This window comes from Lucilia sericata, unplaced genomic scaffold (assembly GCF_015586225.1).
Source record: "Lucilia sericata isolate MDLA Ls3-8-SP2 unplaced genomic scaffold, ASM1558622v1 Contig000141F_arrow, whole genome shotgun sequence".
NCBI lineage: Eukaryota > Metazoa > Arthropoda > Insecta > Diptera > Calliphoridae > Lucilia > Lucilia sericata.
Genome location: NW_023994173.1, coordinates 505,207 through 527,136, shown reverse-complemented (window position 1 = coordinate 527,136; position 21,930 = coordinate 505,207). Strand labels below are relative to the sequence as shown.

Sequence of the window (21,930 nt, the reverse complement as noted above, 5' to 3'; positions counted from 1 at the left end):
GAAGAACATATGTTCGTTGGGAATGATTATAATATGCGTGACTTTTCAACATTATGACAAATAAACTAATAAAAAAGGACAACCACGAAGATTGTCAGTCAGTTCAGCGTACACCTGAACTGAGAATAACATAACCACATACTAACTAAATAAATAAATTGTTAACATTAAGTTAAACTAAAGGAAACCCCCGGGATGGGTGGTAGAAAAGGGCAAAATTAAAATTGTACAAGTTTTTTCTAGTTGTCGAGGTGTTGGTAAAAACACACCTGGAAATTCTGCAAAAAATAGATTTTTTTTCTACCAACAACATTACAAATAGTTTAGAAACCTAAAACAACAACTGCTTAAACGCTTCACAGTGGTATAGGAAAAAAAAAAGAGGGAAATAATTCGGTAACTTCTAAACGGTTAATCCGATTTTAATGAAATTTGGTGTGCACAAAGAGGAGGTGTTGTCGAGTTTAGGTTTTGAATTTGGACCTTATAGGCCAACCAGGGGCCCGGCGGGGGGTCATCAAATTAGGACACCTCGGCTATGTTAAATTTTTAAAACGATCCTATTTCTTCATTTGAGTTCCGATTTAAAAAAAATTTCGTATATAGAATCTCCTCATCGAGCACTATAAAAAATGTTGTCATAGCAGTAAATTATCTCTTATAGTTTAGGAGATATTCGCATTTGAAAATTAAAATTTTAAAATTTTTACCGTCCTTACTTTAGTTTTTTTGATAATAGCAGGTCCAAATATTCCCGATTTTCGCCATTTTGTTTTATTCGCTTAACAACAAGTTTATATATCAAGCAGTGAAAGAATTATGTAAAAATCATGACTGAGTCCAAAGTTATAGGCATTTTAATTAAAAAAATTAAAAAAAGGCGATTTTTTGTCATTTTTTTGGGAAAAAAGTATCTTTTTCTTTTTAAGTTATCTAAAAAGTTTCTAAGAAGATGTATATAGAATTTATACTTTTTGGAAAGCTGACTTTACATAAAGTACGATAAATGAAACAAAACCTAAAAATTTTTGATACCGAGGGGACCAGGTCCATCCAAAAAAAACCCTATTTTTTATGGAAAATTAAATTTTGAGCAAAAATTCTCAAATCGCATAGTCGATATCAAATTATAGTGACCTGTTTTATATGACCCAATATGTTCTTAATCATTTTGTAACGGGTTTCGATAACCCCGCCCCTGGTATGGATATAATAGGCAAAAAACTAAAAAATCCCATTTTTGGGATTTTTTAAAACTTTTTTGGGAATTCCGGGATTTCTAATAAGAAAATTCGAAATTTTGATTTAATTTTGGATTTTAAGTAAAAAAATCTACCTAACTGTAAAATTTCATCAAAAAATATTCATAAATAAAATTTTTATTGCAATTAGAAAAATTTGTATCTTCGCAAAAACTGAATAAAAAACATTTTTTAATTTTTTTAAAAAAAGTATTCCGCGAATTTTTTAATTTTCAAAAATTATATACAGTTTTGAAAAATAGACAAAATTACCTTTCCATTGATATATAACATGCCTACCTAATGTTTTTTAAGTGACAAATTAATTAGGGAAAACTCAACATCTCTTAGAAAATTTGCCTAGCACTATTATTTTCATCCATAAGGTTAACTCTTAAATTTGTTACATATATGGATGAAAATAATAGTGCTAGGTAAATTTTCTAAAAGATGTTGAGTTTTCCCTAATTAATTTGTCACTTAAAAAACATTAGGTAGGCATGTTATATATCAATGGAAAGGTAATTTTGTCTATTTTTCAAAACTGTATATAATTTTTGAAAATTAAAAAATTCGCGGAATACTTTTTTTTAAAAAAAATTAAAAAATGTTTTTTATTCAGTTTTTGCGAAGAATACAAATTTTTCTAATTGCAATAAAAATTTTATTTATGAATATTTTTTGATGAAATTTTACAGTTAGGTAGATTTTTTTACTTAAAATCCAAAATTAAATCAAAATTTCGAATTTTCTTATTAGAAATCCCGGAATTCCCAAAAAAGTTTTAAAAAATCCCAAAAATGGGATTTTTTAGTTTTTTGCCTATTATATCCATACCAGGGGCGGGGTTATCGAAACCCGTTACAAAATGATTAAGAACATATTGGGTCATATAAAACAGGTCACTATAATTTGATATCGACTATGCGATTTGAGAATTTTTGCTCAAAATTTAATTTTCCATAAAAAATAGGGTTTTTTTGGATGGACCTGGTCCCCTCGGTATCAAAAATTTTTAGGTTTTGTTTCATTTATCGTATTTTATGTAAAGTCAGCTTTCCAAAAAGTATAAATTCTATATACATCTTCTTAGAAACTTTTTAGATAACTTAAAAAGAAAAAGATACTTTTTTCCCAAAAAAATGACAAAAAATCGCCTTTTTTTTAATTTTTTAAATTTAAATGCCTATAACTTTGGACTCAGTCATGATTTTTACATAATTCTTTCACTGCTTGGTATATAAACTTGTTGTTAAGCAAATAAAAAAAAATGGCGAAAATCGGAAATATTTGGACCTGCTATTATCAAAAAAACTAAAGTAAGGACGGTAAAAATTTTAAAATTTTAATATTCAAATGCGAATATCTCCTAAACTATAAGAGATAATTTACTGCTACGACGACATTTTTTATAGTGCTCGATGAGGAGATTCTATATACGAAATTTTTTTTAAATCGGAACTCAAATGAAGAAATAGGATCGTTTTAAAAATTTAACATAGCCGAGGTGTCCTAATTTGAGGACCCCCCGCCGGGCCCCTGGTTGGCCTATAAGGTCCAAATTCAAAACCTAAACTCGACAACACCTCCTCTTTGTGCATACCAAATTTCATTAAAATCGGATTAACCGTTTAGAAGTTACCGAATTATTTCCCTCTTTTTTTTTTCCTATACCACTGTGCGCTTCAATACACAAATGTTTAAAATATATAAACAAGGTCAGCTACTAAAAAAATGGTAGCATACTTTTAGGCGGATTAAGCTTAAAACATTGTGTTAGTATACGAAAACATTACGTAGTAGTAGTATTTCACTTTGTACAATGTATAAAAATATAAAAAATGTATATAAATTTTAACCTTTTGGCACAGTGACCGCCTTAGGTAGCTTGTTGTTACTACCATTATTCATTTTCTTCACATTTAGTTCTTCTTTTTTTTTACTTTCAGCTTACAAACTCATAAATGTCATAACTTAGCCAATGGCATTTTTTGTAGCCAGCCAAACGTAGGTAGTATCATCATGTTGGATAGAAATATATCAGCTTTAATTATAAAATAATTATGGCCTACATTTAGGGTGATTATTGTACATTTGTTGTATTTTTGTGGGTTAAAGAATTTAGGTCTATGTTAAGTTAAAACATGTATATGACATAATTTTTCTCAAATTTTGGCTAAAGAGGATTTAATATTAAAGATTATGTTTGGCTTTTTATGCCAAATTTGAATTAAGGGATGAACTGAATTAAATTAGAACTGAACCAAACAGGACAGAACTACAAAAGAACTAAAGCAGAACTATAACAGAACTACAATAGAACTAGAACTGACTAGAATAGAGCTAGAATAGAACAAGAACAGAACTAGAACAGAACTAGAACAGGACTACAACAGAACTACAACAGAACTAGAAACTAGAACTAGAACAAAACTAGACAGAATAACAGAACTAAGAAGAACAGAACTAGAACAGAACTAGAACAGAACTAGAACAGAACTAGAACAGAACTAGAACAGAACTAGAACAGAACTAGAACAGAACTAGAACAGACTAGAACAGAACTAGAACAGAACTAGAACAGAACTAGAACAGAACTAGAACAGAACTAGAACAGAGACTAGACACTAGACAGAACTAGAACAGAACTAGAACAGGAACTAGAACAGAACTAGAACAGAACTAAACAGAACTAGAACAGAACTAGAACAGAACTAGAACAGAACTAGAACAGAACTAGAACAGAACTAGAACAGAACTAGAACAGAACTAGAACAGAACAGAACAGAACTAGAACAGAACTAGAACAGAACTATACAAACTAGAACGAACTAGAACCAGAACTAGAACAGAACTAGAACAGAACTAGAAACAGAACTAGAACAGAACTAGAACCACTAGAACAGAAACTAGAACAGAACTAGAACAGAACTAGAACATAACTAGAACAGAAACTAGAACAGAACTAGAACAGAACTAGAACAGAACTAGAACAGAACTAGAACAGAACTAGAACAGAACTAGAACAGAACTAGAACAGAACTAGAACAGAACTAGAACAGAACTAGAACAGAACTAGAACAGAACTAGAACAGAACTAGAACAGAACTAGAACAGAACTAGAACAGAACTAGAACAGAACTAGAACAGAACTAGAACAGAACTAGAACAGACTAGAACAGAACTAGAACAGAACTAGAACAGAACTAGAACAGAACTAGAACAGAACTAGAACAGAACTAGAACAGAACTAGAACAGAACTAGAACAGAACTAGAACAGAACTAGAACAGAACTAGAACTAGAACTAGAACTAGAACAGAACTAGAACTAGAACAGAACTAGAACAGAACTAGAACAGAACTAGAACAGAACTAGAACAGAACTAGAACAGAACTAGAACAGAACTAGAACAGAACTAGAACTAGAACTAGAACTAGAACAGAACTAGAACAGAACTAGAACAGAACTAGAACAGAACTAGAACAGAACTAGAACAGAACTAGAACAGAACTAGAACAGAACTAGAACAGAACTAGAACAGAACTAGAACAGAACTAGAACAAAACTAGAACAGAACTAGAACAGAACTAGAACAGAACTAGAACAGAACTAGAACAGAACTAGAACAGAACTAGAGCAGAACTAGAACAGAACTAGAACAGAACTAGAACAGAACTAGAACAGAACTAGAACAGAACTAGAACAGAACTAGAACAGAACTACAGAACTAGAACAGAACTAGAACAGAACTAGAACAGAACTAGAACAGAACTAGAACAGACTAGAAACAGAACTAGAACAGAACTAGAACAGAACTAGAACAGAACTAGAACAGAACTAGAACAGAACTAGAACAGAACTAGAACAGAACTAGAACAGAACTAGAACAGAACTAGAACAGAACTAGAACAGAACTAGAACAGAACTAGAACAGAACTAGAACAGAACTAGAACAGAACTAGAACAGAACTAGAACAGAAACTAGAACAGAACTAGAACAGAACTAGAACAGAACTAGAACAGAACTAGAACAGAACTAGAAACAGAACTAGAACAGAACAGAACTAGAAAAGAACTAGAACAGAACTAGAACAGAACTAGAACAGAACTAGAACAGAACTAGAACAGAACTAGAACAGAACTAGAACAGAACTAGAACAGAACTAGAACAGAACTAGAACAGAACTAGAACAGAACTAGAACAGAACTAGAACAGAACTAGAACAGAACTAGAACAGAACTAGAACAGAACTAGAACAGAACTAGAACAGAACTAGAACAGAACTAGAACAGAACTAGAACAGAACTAGAACAGAACTAGAACAGAACTAGAACAGAACTAGAACAGAACTAGAACAGAACTAGAACAGAACTAGAACAGAACTAGAACAGAACAGAACTAGAACAGAACTAGAACAGAACTAGAACAGAACTAGAACAGAACTAGAACTGAACTAGAACTGAACTAGAACTGAACTAGAACTGAACTAGAACTGAACTAGAACTGAACTAGAACTGAACTAGAACTGAACTAGAACTGAACTAGAACTGAACTAGAACTGAACTAGAACTGAACTAGAACTGAACTAGAACGGAACTAGAACTGAACTAGAAGTAGAACTGAATTAGAACTAGAACTGAACTAGAATTAAAATAGAAAATATATATATTTTCAAAATTCAGTTTAGTTTTAAATTTTTCCTTGATTTTATTCCAGGAAAGAAGTTGCTTTTAATTTTAAGTTTAAAAAGTTGAAACTTTTACATTTTTATAAGTTTTTAATTGAATTTTCTAAGAAAAAAACATAAGCTTCCTGTTAGTAATTCTAAAGAGGGGTAGAAATATTTATAAGCTTCATCATTTATTAATTGAAATTTAATATTTCTGCAAAAAGCTTCTTGTTTTAAAACAATATGAAAAATTATTTAAAAAATCCCACCCTAACACCCAAAGCAATAGTACATATAAATAAAATGTAAAGCCTATTTTAAGGCCATAATATATAATTAAATACTTTTCCTTTAACTGCCAGGAAAAAAAGACTTAAAATTAATGATTTATTAATGATTAAAATAACCTTGAAATTTCTGTTGTTTTGAGGTTTCCTTTGCAAACAATTAAAAACAAAAACGCGTAAAAAAATATTTTAAAATTATAAAGAAAAATGCAAAACTTCCGCAGCCACTTGAATAAAAAAAAGAAAAATTAATTAATGGTTATTTTTTATTAAAAGGAAGGTAAAGCATGTTTTAAATAAATAAATCATAAGATTTTTCGTTAAATTACAGAAATTAAAACCTGCAATAAACTTTATTATTTAAAATAGCCTAAAAGTATGCTTTAAATATTAAAAGTATTTGAGAAGCACTTATCAAGTGAGTGTTAAATAAAGTTAATTTTATTTAAATAACAAAATATTGTTAAATTTATAAAAAGTTTTATTATTCTCTGTTTTTTAGAACAAAGTCTTAAAGTATTCTTAAGACTTCTTATGTTTGCATGTCAAAATATTATTTATTTTTCCTAAAGAATTTTTTTATCTCATTTAATTTGATTTCTTTTTAAAAGCGCCAAAAAGTTGTTGTTTTTAATTTTATATATATATGTTTGTTTTTGTTTCTTTTTTTTAATTTTCACAAGTAACTTAAGAAAGTTTTTTTGTTTTTCTTTAACATTTTCTCATTGCCCTATAAGCAGAGTATACTTTTCGGGAGGGAAAAACAAACTTTTAGTGTCTTAATTTTCTTAATATTGTGTTAGTTTTTGTTGCTTATTTTTTTCAGCTTTTTACATTCAAGTGTTGTAAATTGCTTAAGTTTTTATTTTGTAAAGAATATAGAGAAAACGAAAGCTTTAAAAAACTAAAAATAAGGCAACTGTTTTGACATTTTGAAAAATTAAAGACATTTTATAAATGAAATTTTCTTTCTACAAGAACAAGTTTGCTAACATGTAAAGAAAGTTTTGTTAAAGTAAATTTAAAAAAAGTTGCCAGAATTCCTAAAAAAGTAAATCCAAAATGAAGCAAAGTAAATTTTAATGAAAAACTTTTCTTTAGATAAAAAGTTATTTTAAAAGCGCAGACATTTTATTCTACACAAAAGTTGTTCTTATTTAAATAAGATTTTCCATTGAAATTAACTTTTAAATTTGCTCTCTTTGAGCCACAATTTCCTATAGAAATTTTGCTGTCTTTGAGCAACTATTTTCTATAGAAAATTTGCTCTCTTTGAGCCACAATTTTCTATAGAAAATTTGCTCTCTTTGAGCAACTATTTTCTATAGAAAATTTGCTCTCTTAGAGCAACTATTTTCTATAGAAAATTCGCTCTCTTAGAGCAACTATTTTCTATAGAAAATTTCCTCTCTTAGAGCAACTATTTTCTATAGAAAAGTTGCTCTCTTAGAGCAACTATTTTCTATAGAAAATTTGCTCTCTGAGAGCAACTATTTTCTATAGAAAATTTGCTCTCTGAGAGCAACTATCTTCTATAGAAAATTTGCTCTCGGAGAGCAACTATCTTCTATAGAAAATTTGCTCTCTTTGAGCAACAATTTTCTATAGAAATTTTGCTCTTTTTGAGCAACTATTTCCTATAGAAAATTTGCTCTCTTTGTGCAACTATTTTCTATAGAAAATTTGCTGTCTTTGAGCAACTATTTTCTATAGAAAATTTGCTGTCTTTGAGCAACTATTTTCTATAGAAAATTTGCTATCTTTGAGCAACAATTTTCTATAGAAAATTTGCTCTCTGAGAGCAACTATTTTCTATAGAAAATTTGCTCTCTTAGAGCAACTATTTTCTATAGAAAATTTGCTCTCTTAGAGCAACTATTTTCTATAGAAAATTTGCTCTCTTAGAGCAACTATTTTCTATAGAAAATTTGCTCTCGTAGAGCAACTATTTTCTATAGAAAATTTGCTCTCTTAGAGCAACTATTTTCTATAGAAAATTTGCTGTCGTAGAGCAACTATTTTCTATAGAAAATTTGCTCTCGTAGAGCAACTATTTTCTATAGAAAATTTGCTCTCTTAGAGCAACTATTTTCTATAGAAAATTTGCTCTCTTAGAGCAACTATTTTCTATAGAAAATTTGCTCTTTTTGAGCAACTATTTTCTATAGAAAATTTGCTCCTTTTGAGCAACTATTTTCTATAGAAAATTTGCTCCTTTTGAGCAACTATTTTCTATAGAAAATTTGCTCTTTTTGAGTAACTATTTTCTATAGAAAATTTGCTCTTTTTGAGTAACTATTTACTAAAGAAAATTTGCTCTATTTGAGCAACTATTTTCTATAGAAAATTTTCTCTTTTTGAGCATCTTTTTTCTATAGAAAATTTTCTCTTTTTGAGCTACTATTTTCTATAGAAAATTTTCTCTTTTTGAGCAACTATTTTCTATAGAAAATTTTCTCTTTTTGAGCAACTATTTTCTATAGAAAATTTGCTCTTTTTGAGCAACTATTTTCTATAGAAAATTTGCTCTCTGAGAGCAACTATTTTCTATAGAAAATTTGCTCTCTGAGAGCAACTATTTTCTATAGAAAATTTGCTCTCTGAGAGCAACTATTTTCTATAGAAAATTTGCTCTCTGAGAGCAACTATTTTCTATAGAAAATTTGCTCTCTGAGAGCAACTATTTTCTATAGAAAATTTGCTGTCTGAGAGCAACTATTTTCTATAGAAAATTTGCTCTCTGAGAGCAACTATTTTCTATAGAAAATTTGCTCTCTAAGAGCAACTATTTTCTATAGAAAATTTGCTCTCTGAGAGCAACTATTTTCTATAGAAAATTTGCTCTCTGAGAGCAACTATTTTCTATAGAAAATTTGCTCTCTGAGAGCAACTATTTTCTATAGAAAATTTGCTCTCTGAGAGCAACTATTTTCTATAGAAAATTTGCTCTCTGAGAGCAACTATTTTCTATAGAAAATTTGCTCTCTGAGAGCAACTATTTTCTATAGAAAATTTGCTCTCTGAGAGCAACTATTTTCTATAGAAAATTTGCTCTCTGAGAGCAACTATTTTCTATAGAAAATTTGCTCTCTGAGAGCAACTATTTTCTATAGAAAATTTGCTCTCTGAGAGCAACTATTTTCTATAGAAAATTTGCTCTCTGAGAGCAACTATTTTCTATAGAAAATTTGCTCTCTGAGAGCAACTATTTTCTATAGAAAATTTGCTCTCTGAGAGCAACTATTTTCTATATCTATGTATATATATTTCTGTTCTAGTTCTGTTCTAGTTCTGTTCTAGTTCTGTTCCAGTTCTGCTCTAGTTCTGTTCTAGTTCTGTTCTAGTTCTGTTCCAGTTCTGTTCTAGTTCTGTTCTAGTACTGTTCTAGTACTGTTCTAGTACTATTCTAGTTCTGTTCTAGTTCTGTTCTAGTTCTATTCTAGTTCTGTTCTAGTTCTGTTCTAGTTCTGTTCTAGTTCTATTCTAGTTCTGTTCTAGTTCTGTTCTAGTTCTGTTCTAGTTCTATTCTAGTTCTGTTCTAGTTCTTTTAGAACCAAATAGTTCCTTTCTCCATTTTTATTGAATCTAAATTTATTTTTGCATTTTCTATTCCTCTTAAATTATAACGTAATATTATTCGTAATAAATATTAATATGTAATTAGATTTATCATAAACTCATTTATTTAAATCTGTTTTCTTCAACAAACATTGACGACGACATCTCTGCTGCAAGAAAAAAATTATTATCCGTTTGTCTGTCTAGCTGTCAAACTGTTCGACAATTTGTCTTGCAGAAAACTTCTGAGTACGTTTTTCATTTAGCAAATGAAAATCAAATTATATTTGTTTTTTTTTTTTTTCTATATTCATTTTGAACATTAGAAAGTAATGAACGATAAAGTGAAAAGTATTTATTAGTGAAAGAGAGGAAAAAAATACATTTACAGGAAATGATGGAAAATCGGAAGAATAAAAAGAAAACAAAAAGCAAAACTCAAATAAAAATATATATAAAATGTTTTTTGTATTAAATATTCTGTATGTGCAAAGGGGCGTATACGTAACCTTGTTTAGAACATTACGTGCCTTCATTACAATGATTGCATGATGTACATTTAAGTGATGATGATGATGGTTGTTTGGTTGGTTGAATGAATGAATGAATGAATGTTTGACTTGACTTTGTTGGTTTAGCTGAAAGTAGCAATTTGTGGCAGTTTTGGTTTGGTGGCAGGTAACATTAAATAGATTTTCAGTTGCAAGAATTCTGTTTTTCTTCTCTTGTTTCTATTTCGTTTTATTCTTTGTTACACGTAACACATTCAAGGTCATTGTTATATACAACAAGTTTAACTGTTGGCTTTCAAACGCAACCGCAGTTAGGTTGAGATTGCTTAACGAAAATCATATTAAGTCAGCATAGTAAAGCATATATCACGTCAACCTTAAACTAAAACGCCTTAAAAACCACTATACTAAATAAATGATTTTTAACCTTACAACATTTTTTGTTCATGTTTTATAGATTTCAATTTCAAATTCCTTAAATTGTGGCAAAATAAAATAATGCAAATCATGTCTAAAGTTATTTATATTTCATTTCCCTATAAAACAATAAAATTAAAAACTCTTTAATAGTTCAGTCATGAGAACATGACAAAAAACTATTTCATGTTTTTTTTTTCTTATTTAACAACTTATCGACGACGATATTACCAGCACTTTTCTTCAATTGATATGGAAAGAGTTTTTCTGTTAATAATTTATTTTTTTTTTAACAAAGTAATCTAAAATCTATGGAAAAGAAAATTAGCTCTTAAAGAGAACATATTCTCTATAGAAAATCAGCTCTAAAACTTAAACTTTTCAAATAGAAAATAGACCCTCAAAGAAAGGAAAGTTTCACTAGAAAAAAGACTCTCCTAGAGAGAAAATTTTTTATAGGAAATAGTTACTCAAAGGGAGCAAATTTTCTATAGAAAATAGTCTCACAAAGAGAGCATATTTTCTATAGAAAATAGTCTCACAAAGAGAGCAAATTTTCTATAGAGTTGCTCAAAGAGATCAAATTTTTTTATAGAAAATAGTCTCTCAAAGAGATCAAATTTTCTATAGAAAATAGTTGCTCAAAGAGAGCAAATTTTCTCCACAAAATAGTTGCTTAAAGAGAGCAAATTTTCTATAGAAAATTGTTACTCAAAGAGAGCAAATTTTGTATAGAAAATAGTCTCTCAAAGAGAGCATAATTCCTATAGAAAATAGTTGCTCCAAGAGAGCAAATTTTCTATAGAAAATAGTTGCACCAAGAGTGCAAATTTATAGTAAATCAACTGAAAGAATAGAGCATCTCTAAAAGAGCAAATTTTCTATTGAATGTTGTGTTACTAAGAGAGCAAATTTATTATAGAAAATAGTGGAAAATATTTGCTTAAAGAGAGCATATTTTCTATAGAAAATAGTTGCTCAAAGAGAGCAAATTTTCTTTAGAAAATAGTTGCTCAAAGAGAGCAAATTTTCTATAGAAAATAGTTGCTTAGAAAGAGCAAAATTTTTATAGAAAATAGCTTCACAAAGAGAGCAAATTTTCTATAGAAAATAGTTGCTCAAAGAGAGCAAATTTTCTATAGAAAATAGTTACTCAATGAGAGCAAATTTTCTTTAGAAAATTGTTGCTCAAATAAAGCAAATTTTCTATAGAAAATAGTTGCTCAAAGAGAGCAAATTTTCTATAGGAAATAGTTGCTTAAAGAGAGTAAATTTTCTATAGAAAATAGTTGCTCAAAGAGAGCAAATTTTTTATAGAAAATAGTTGCTCAAAGAGAGCAAATTTTCTATAGAAAATAGTTGCTCAAAGAGAGCAAACTTTCTATAGAAAATAGTTGCTCAAAGAGAACAAATTTTCTATAGAAAATAGTTGCTCAAAGAGAGCAAATTTTCTCTAGCACATAGTAGCTCTAAAAGAGCAAATTTTCTCTAGAAAATAGTTGCTCAATGAGAGCAAATTTTTTATAGAAAATAGTTGCTCAAAGAGAGCAAATTTTCTATAAAAAATAGTTGCTCAAAGAGAGCAAATTTTCTATAGAAAATAGTTGCTCAAAGAGAGCAAATTTTCTATAGAAAATAGTTGCTCAAAGAGAGCAAATTGTCTATAGAAAATAGTTGCTTAGAAAGAGCAAAATTTTTATTGAAAATAGCTTCACAAAGAGAGCAAATTTTATATAGAAAATAGTTGCTCAAAGAGAGCAAATTTTCTATAGAAAATAGTTGCTCAAAGAGAGCAAATTTTCTATAGAAAATAGTTACTCAATGAGAGCAAATTTTCTATAGAAAATTGTTGCTCAAATAAAGCAAATTTTCTATAGAAAATAGTTGCTCAAAGAGAGCAAATTTTCTATAGGAAATAGTTGCTTAAAGAGAGCAACATTTTCTATAGAAAACAGTTGTTCAAAGAGAGCAAATTTTCTATAGAAAATAGTTGCTCAAAAAGAGCAAATTTTCTATAGAAGAGAGAGGAAAATTTCTATAGAAAACAGTTGTTTAAAGAGAGCAAATTTTCTGTAGAAAATAGTCTCTCAAAGAGAGCAAACTTTCTATAGAAAACAGTCTCTCAAAGAGAGTAAATATTCTATAGAACATAGCTGATTTAAGAGAGCTAATTTTCTCTCATTGAGAGACTAATTTCCACAGAAAATTTACTCTACTATTTTTCATAGAAAATTTGCTCTCTTTGAGCAAAAAGGAGAGTAAATTTTCTATGGAAATTAGTCTCTTAAAGAGAGCAAATTTTCTATGGAAATTAGTTTCTCAAAGAGAGCAAATTTTCTATGGAAATTAGTTTCTCAAAGAGAGCAAATTTTTTATGTAAATTAGTCTCTCAAAGAGAGTAAATTTTCTATGGAAATTAGTCTCTCAAAGAGAGCAAATTTTCTATGCAAATTAGTCTCACAAAGAGAGCAAATTTTCTATGGCAAATAGTTGCTCAAAGAGAGCAAATTTTCTATAGGAAATAGTTGCTCAATGGGAGCAAATATATTATAGAAAATGGTGTCTCAAAGAGAGCAAATTTTCTATACAAAACGGTTGCTCAAAGAGAGCAAATTTTCTTAAGAAATGAGTGTCTCTTTAACAGAAATTCATTTCAGTTTTTGAGCAGTTTCTAAAGAAATTTGCCTCCATTTCTAAGGCTAAGTTTATCTATGTGAAGTGATTCATTTCTTTGCTTTTTACTGCTGGTATCTTTCTGCAATTATTACTCACTTAATAGGGTCTGGTTTCTTGAAAACATTTTACCTATAATTTGTATAAACAAATCAAAACAATATTTCACTTGTTAAGACACACAAATAGGCAAAAGCTGGTACGGCATAGATAAGAGAATTTCATAATTTTATTACGATAAATAAAAGTAAAATTTAAAATACAATAACAATTAATAATATAAAATATTTTTACAATAAAATAATGTTTATTTTGAAAAAAAAAAAAAAAACAGAATTGATTGGCAAGGTGGCAGAGGTTGTTGGACGGACGGACGGACAGACACATAATTAGAACAAAATTTATAAAAAAATATTTAGCAATAGACATTTAATAGAAGATAAATAAGTAAATTAATTGTACATATTTTCAAAATAAAAATACAATGATGAAAATGAAGGTAAACAAAAACTACCACAGGGTTGGAAGGTTTTAAATGCTAAAGAATTCGACTGACAACCATTTACCTTTTAAGCATATGACTAAGTTTAAGGCTGGTTTTTATAGGTTGGATTCAAAGGAATTCTAAACAACATTAATATATATTAATTAAATTATTTACACACACACACTTAATATTAAGTGATGCTAGGAAAGGATCAGCAGGACATTTTCTTACATATTTATATACAATTTCCTACAACATCAATATTTAGCAGCTGCTCTACACGTTTATAACGTTACAATATCAAGTGGAGAGAGTAAAAGAGAGTACAGTGCTTGTGTGACAGAGAGAGAAAGAGAACAATTATAAAAAGAGAGACAATAAAATTCTTGGTGTGAGCACAATTACATGATTGAGAGGTATTTAGTGAGAAGTTTTTTTTTTAATAAAGAAAATTTTTGAAAATTTTAAATACCAAATTCGGCCACAAAGAAATCTCTCAATTTTTTCGATTTTCGTGTTGGCTCTTCTCTAGGATGATGTATAGTTATCTGATCACCATCAGCTGAGATCATAGTTTCAGTGGTGGGTGATATGGAATATTGTTCCATAATACGACGTTCTTGTTCCTGTTCATCAGGACTATCAACCGTTTTGGGTTCTTTTTTATATTTCATCAATTGTTCCGCCACAAAAAGTTTTTGTGCATTTTCTTCAGCTTCTTTTTCTTTTTTATAATCTTTGTTTTTGTAATAGTGTAGAGTTTTGTAATGTTGTTGTAGTAGTAGTTAGCAGTTTATAGTATATAGTTTCGTTAAATATGTTTTAGAGAAATTTAAAAAAATAAAGAAAGATTTTTTTTTAATTAATTTAGAAGAAAATTAATTGAGTAAAAGAAAGAATGCAAGAAACTATAATTAAGATTAAAGAAGAGTTCAGATAAGAATACTATAAAGATTTCTAAAAGATCAGCTTAAAAAAAGATCTCAAAGAGAGCGGATTCGCTAAAGAAAATAAACTCTCTTTGAGAGCAAACTTTCCATAGAAAATAGTTCCTCAAAGAGAGCAAATTTTCTATAAAAAAATAGCTGCACAAAGAGAGCAAATTTTCCTTGAAACTAGTAGCTCAAAGAGAGCAAATTTTCTATAGAAACTATACTCCTAAAAGAGCAAATTTTCTATAGAAAATAGACTCATAAAGAGCAAATTTCTATGGAGCAAGGAGAGCAAATAGAGAACATTTTTTTTAGAAAATAAAGTCTCTATGAGACCTAATTTCCACAGAAAATAGTTACTCAAAGAGAGCAATATTTTCTACAGAAAATAGTTGCTCAAAGAGAGCAAATTTTCTATAGAAACTAGTCTCTCAATGAGAACGAATTTTTTATAGAAAATAGTTGCTCATAGAGAGTAAATTTTCTATAGAAAATAGTTGCTCAAAGAGAGCAAATTTTCTATAGAAAATAGTTGCTCAAAGAGAGCAAATTTTCTGTAGAAAATAAATGCTCAAAGAGAGCAAATTTTCTGTAAAATATAGTTCCTTAAAGAGAACAAAATTTCTATAGAAAATAGATGCTCAATTAGAGCAAATATTCTGTAGAAAATAGTTGCTCAAAGAGAGCAAATAGTCTATATTAAATAGTCTCTCAAAGAGAGTAAATTTTCTATAGAAAATAGTTGCTCAAAGAGAGAAAATGTTCTATAGAAAACAATCACTCAAAGAGAGTAAATTTTCTATAGAAAATAGTTGCTCAAAGAGAGAAAATTTTTTATAGAAAATAGTAACTCAAAGAGAGCAAATTTTCTATAGAAAATAGTAGCTCAAAGAGAGCAAATTTTCTCTAGAAAATAGTTGCTCAAAGAGAGCAAATTTTCTCTAGAACATAGTTGCTCAAAGAGAGCAAATTTTCTATAGTGTAAGTGATAGTAGATTTGTCTCAATTTGGAAGATAATTTTGCTCAAAATATGATCTTGAATTTTGCTCAGATTCGCAGCAAGACTTCTATAGAAATTTTGTTCAGAATATAGAATCGAAATCATGATTTCAACGAGTTTTATTGTTGTTTTCTTTAAGTATTTCTTATATAAACTCTTCAGTATTTGCAAAATAAACAAAATTACTCTATAATATCTTTATGTATAATTGTTTAAAGCTAAAAAAAAAAACTAAAAAAAGTTAAATATTGAAAGAAAAATTATAAAAGAAAACCAAAAACCATCATTCACTCTTCATACTCAAACATTCATAACTAAATATGTTTAAAGAAAAAAACTATATAAAAAGAAATGCAAAAAACAAAAGAGGTGAAGAAAAAAAATCTGACCATTCTACAGCTACTATTAAGTGTTAAATGGTGCAGTAAAGAAACAAAAAATATTGTTTTATGGTCATTTATATTTCTATTGTGAGTACTTTTGTTTTGCACTGTGGCGCAATAATTTATTAAATGTGATTATTTTCCAAAAGAAATTACACTCTACAAGCTACAGCAACAATAATAAAACCATAAACAAAAAAAAACTAAAAATAAATAACAAACCAAAAAATGTAATAAAATCAAACGTGATTTTAAATGAAAATCTAAAAAAAATAAATAAATTTGTATATTTGTTCATATGGTATGTATGTAGTAGTTTTAAGCCCCCTTCTTACCACCCCCTTTCCCTTATCATAATACACACTAAATAAATTTTTATTGAAATAATAAAATTTTAAACCAATTGGGGAATTGGCTCTTTGGGGGGTTTTTGCAAATAATAACTGTATATGAATATGTATGTATGTAATATACATTGCTATAAAGCTGCAACAACAACAACAAATGCATTGTATTGAAATTGAAATTATTGTTGGTTTCAATTCATTTACTGTTGCATTGAATATATAATATTTTTATTACTCGGCTACTATAGCAAAACATAACAAATGCTATTTAAATATTTATTTTAAAAAAGAATATAAAACAGCAACAAAAAAATATATTGAAATAAAAACATTTATTTATTAAAAAAAAGAAAACATAAATGATGATGTAAGTGAGCAGCTCTTCAGCACAAACGGAAATTTATACCAAAAGTGGCAATAAAAAGGCTGAGCAAACAAAATTTTAAAATTGACATAATGTTTTCAACAACTAGCAGCCTTTTCTATATGTAATATACCAAAAATCTGTCAAATTTTAAAAATTTTAAAAAATAGTGTTGGTTAATTTTCTACAATTTAAAAGCAAAATTAATTTTTTTAATAAATTTTTACTAGTAATGCCCATTAATATAAATTAAGTTTAAAAAATCTCTAAATTTCCGTAATTTTGGAATAATAGTGTTGGTTAATTTTCCACAAAACTTAAAGTAAAACCTAAATTTTTCACTAAATTTCCCCAGAAAATACAATTAATTCTATAGGGTAATAAAAATCTATCAATTTCCTAAGTTTTGTGAAATAGTGTTGGTTAATTTTTGATAAATGTAAAAGAAAATTTATTTTTTCTAAGTGAAATTTCAAAAGCAAACTTTTCTAACTGTTGCATACCAAAATTCTGCCAAATATCGAAATTTTTAAAAATAGTGTTGGTTAATTTTCTTCTATTTAAAAGCAAAATAATTTTTTGAAATAAATTTTCACTAGTAAAGACCATTAATATATATTAATTTAAAAAAACTTGCAAATATCAAAAATTTTGAAAAAGTAGTGTTGGTAAATTTTCCACAAATTTTAAGTAAAACTTAAATTTTTCATTACTTTCCACAAAATAATGCAAATAATCCTAATAGCATTATAAAAAACTATAAAATTTTCAATTTAAGTAAAATAGTGTTGGTTAATTTTTGATAAATGCGAAAGAAATTTATTTTTTATTAAATTAATTTCCAAAAGCAATACTTTTCTGTATATCACATACCAAAAATCTGTCAAATTTTGACATTTTTTAAAAATAGTGTTGGTTAATTTTGTACAATTTAAAAGCAAAATTATTTTTTTTAACAAATTAACTCTAGTAAAGGTCATTAATATAATTTAAGTTAAAAAAATTTGCAAATTTCCGAAATTTTTAAAAAATAGTGTTGGTTAATTTTTCACAAATTTTAAAGTAAAACCAAAATTTTTCACTAATTTTCACCAGCAAAGCCATTAATTCTATAGAGTAATCAAAATCTATAAATTTCCTAAGTTTTGTGAAATAGTGTTGGTTAATTTTTGATAAATGTAAAACAAATTTATTTTTTTCTAAATAAAATTTCAAAAGCAAGACTTTTCTATATGTTACATACAAAAAATTTGCGAAATTTTTTAAAAATAGTGTTGGTTAATTTTGTACAATTTATATCAAAAAAGTTTTTTAATACAAAAATTTTCGAAATATTGAAAAATAGTGTTTGTAAATTTTCCACAAAATTTAAAGTAAACCCCAAAATTTTTATTAATATCCCCAAGCAAATGCCATTTTTCCCTATAGCATTATAAACATCTATAAAATTCCATAATTTTATAAAATAGTGTTGGTTAATTTTCGATCATCCCAATGAAAATTTTAAGTTTTTTTCAAAATTTCCATATGAAAAGGTCATATTTTGTTATAAAAATCTATAAAATTCAAAAATTAAAAAAATTGTGTTGGTTAATTTTCCACAAATTTGAAGCGAAAAATATATTTTTTATGAATTTCCGTAAACAAAGGCCATTAGATTATATTGTATAACAAAATTTACATAATTCCAATATTTTGAAAAATAGTGTTGGTAAATTCTCCATAAACTTAAAGCAAAACATAAATTTTTATGAATATGCACAAACAAAGGCTCTTCGATGATATTAGTTTATACAAATTAAAAAAATTCTAAAGTTTTTAAAAATAGTGTTGGTTAATTTTCTAGAAATTGAAAGTAACACTTAATTTTTTAATGAATTTCCACAGGTAAAAGCCATTAGTTTATATAATGTTGTAAAAATATACAAAATTCTTAATATATACAAATTAAAAAAAAAAATAGTGTTGGTAAAACTTTTACAAACATAAATATTTGAACACTAATTTCTTCCATTTAATATCTAAAACTGAAATACTTTTTAAATCCAAGAAAATATTTTCAATAATGCATAATAAACAGCTATAAAAATAAACATTTTAAAAACAGTGTTGGTAAATTTTGTAAAATAATAAAAAATTGTAACAGTTTTCAACTTTGAGTATAAAAATAGCTTAAAATCCATAAATCTCAATTACAAATTGTCTTAATTTACACAAATTTCAAAAGTAGTGTTGGTTAATTGGTAAAATTTTGAAGATTTTTTGTTTCAAAAAAATCTAATGAAACATCTCACTTTATAGTTCTGTTTCACCACAAATTATCTTTATTCTTTCACCTTCTTTTAACGAAATTTTCTATATTAATCCTCATTTTTGTCATTCGCTGTATAAAGCGGCATGACGACTGTATATTTAAGTTTATCATAACCCCATTTTGCAAAAAAAAAAATATATCGAAAAAAAGTCTATATGGAGAAGAGTGCAGCCAAACACATAGCAGAATAACACAACCAGGAGGTCGTCAACAAATCAGTAAAGGTCAAGGTTATTCAAGCTGTCAACTTAAATTACCCCTATCCGCAGAACCTCCCCTTTACAACACTAACACTTTGGCGTTTTTCTTCACGGAGATGGCAAAAAAATAGCGTTTTTTTTTCTAAATGATTTCATGACATTTGTTTTTCTCGCTCACTCTCGGTTCTGCAAAATTTTTAAAAATACAGGGTTGTTGGAAAAAAAAATAAGCAAATAATAAATGAAATGGAATTTCTAACAAAGGAGACCAATTAGTAACTATATGACAGCATATATAATTTAATTATTAAAATAACGACAATAACAACAAAAATAAAAACAATGATGAAGAAAAATGTCAATTGGTTTTAGAAAAACAAAACAAAAATTGTATATGACATTGTTAAAGGTTTGATTAAACGAAACAAATTGACGAGAAAGATACAGTGCGAAAAACAAATTAAACAAATATTTTATTAACAAATCACTTAAGTGGGAGTGGAATTGATAAAAAATTTTCGAAATTTTCTATAGAAATGTTTTGTTCTAGTTCTGTTCTAGTTGTGTTCTAGTTCTGTTCTAGTTCTGTTCTAGTTCTGTTCTAGTTCTGTTCTAGTTCTGTTCTAGTTCTGTTCTAGTTCTGTTCTAGTTCTGTTCTAGTTCTGTTCTAGTTCTGTTCTATTCTGTTCTAGTTCTGTTCTAGTTCTGTTCTAGTTCTGTTCTAGTTCTGTTCTAGTTCTGTTCTAGTTCTGTTCTAGTTCTGTTCTAGTTCTGTTCTAGTTCTGTTCTAGTTCTGTTCTAGTTCTGTTCTAGTTCTGTTCTAGTTCTGTTCTAGTTCTGTTCTAGTTCTGTTCTAGTTCTGTTCTAGTTCTGTTCTAGTTCTGTTCTAGTTCTGTTCTAGTTCTGTTCTAGTTCTGTTCTAGTTCTGTTCTAGTTCTGTTCTAGTTCTGTCTAGTTCTGTTCTAGTTCTGTTCTAGTTCTGTTCTAGTTCTGTTCTAGTTCTGTTCTAGTTCTGTTCTAGTTCAGTTCTAGTTCTGTTCTTGTTCTGTTCTAGTTCTGTTCTAGTTCTGTTCTAGTTCTGTTCCAGTTCTGTTCTAGTTCTGTTCTAGTTCTGTTCTAGTTCTGTTCTAGTTCTGTTCTAGTTCTGTTCTAGTTCTGTTCTAGTTCTGTTCTAGTTCTGTTCTAGTTCTGTTCTAGTTCTGTTCTAGTTCTGTTCTAGTTCTGTTCTAGTTCTGTTCTAGTTCCGTTCTAGTTCTGTTCTAGTTCTGTTCTAGTTCTGTTTTATTTCTTATGTATTTCTGTTCTAGTTCGTTTCTTTCATCAAATTGAAGAAAGTAGAGTAATGAATTTAAATTGATGGAAGTTTTATAGGAAAATTGGCATCATATTGATGAAAATGTTCTTCCATATGATGACGAAATTTGAGATTTTGTTGCCTTAATTTGAAGTAATAACTGTTTTAGGCTTCTGAGAAATATTGTGAAAATAAATGTTATTTTGTTTACATTTTTGTTAATTTATTGCAAAATTCTTTGAAAATTTAATTAAAGAAATTTTAAGCTATTAAACACGTTACTGTCTTTTTCCCTAGAATTTTTTTTCAATATATTTTGTGTTGAGATTCACTTCATGTCAATGTCAATGAATAACCTTTTATTATTGTTGTCATTGTTGTAATTTGTTAACGCTGTTGTTGTTATTTACTACTGCAATATACGTGTGTGTTTAGAGTACCATGATGAATATTACGAAAAAAATAAAACTGCAAAATTTATAACTGAACTGGAAAAATTGAAATTTATGGTTAAAAATTTGCTGCTGTCTTTTTTTGTGCGGCATCATCATGTTCTTCAAAATATAGATAGATGACAAAATAACACCACGTACTGGAGAAAATAATAATGACAGCTAGTACTATTTTGTTGTTGTTATTGTTCAGCGGTAGTAGGGGAAAAACAGAATTACAACATTTTCTATTACATGTCATAGAAATTTGTGTGTATGTAAAAGCGTAACATGGAGATGTTCCATCTATCGTACCAATAGATTTTATGGATGTAAAAACAGACGAAAAACATTGTACGAGCGTTCAGAGATGTAACAGCAATGTTGAAGTGTTACAATTTAAATTACTACAATATTGTGTGCTGCTAGAGCAGAAGTTCCCAAATGTATAAAAATAGGAAAATAAAACTTGCATCTTCTGAAATACCCTTTAAGAACCTCTGCTTTAAAATAAGGCAGTTGTATGCATCAAATCCTAGTAACAAAAACATTTCTTCTCAAGTGACAAATTTACACTATTATTTTTGGAATACATATAAAAAATATTAAAAAGAACGAACAACTTAAATATTGTATAAAATAAATTTTAGCACAAATTTAACAACAACTTCAGGATAAACCCACGATAAAGATGATGAGCACCAGTACAGGCTGGCGTCTACTGATGCTGTCTGAATGTCTGCTTATTCGACATGGTACTTAAAAAAGGTAATGGATTTTTAATGAAATTTCATCAATGAAAATATTAACAAGACGA

At 28.1% G+C, this 21,930-nt stretch overlaps 1 protein-coding gene across 1 annotated transcript in view; it reads right to left on the bottom strand.

The window, feature by feature from the left end:
* Nucleotides 1–21,930, bottom strand: part of LOC119601065 (serine/threonine-protein phosphatase beta isoform-like) — a 91,225-nt gene that overhangs the window by 46,988 nt on the left and 22,307 nt on the right. The window contains 1 exon segment of the mRNA XM_037951768.1: nucleotides 14,320–14,583. Within this exon segment, the coding sequence (XP_037807696.1) occupies nucleotides 14,320–14,583 (264 nt within the window).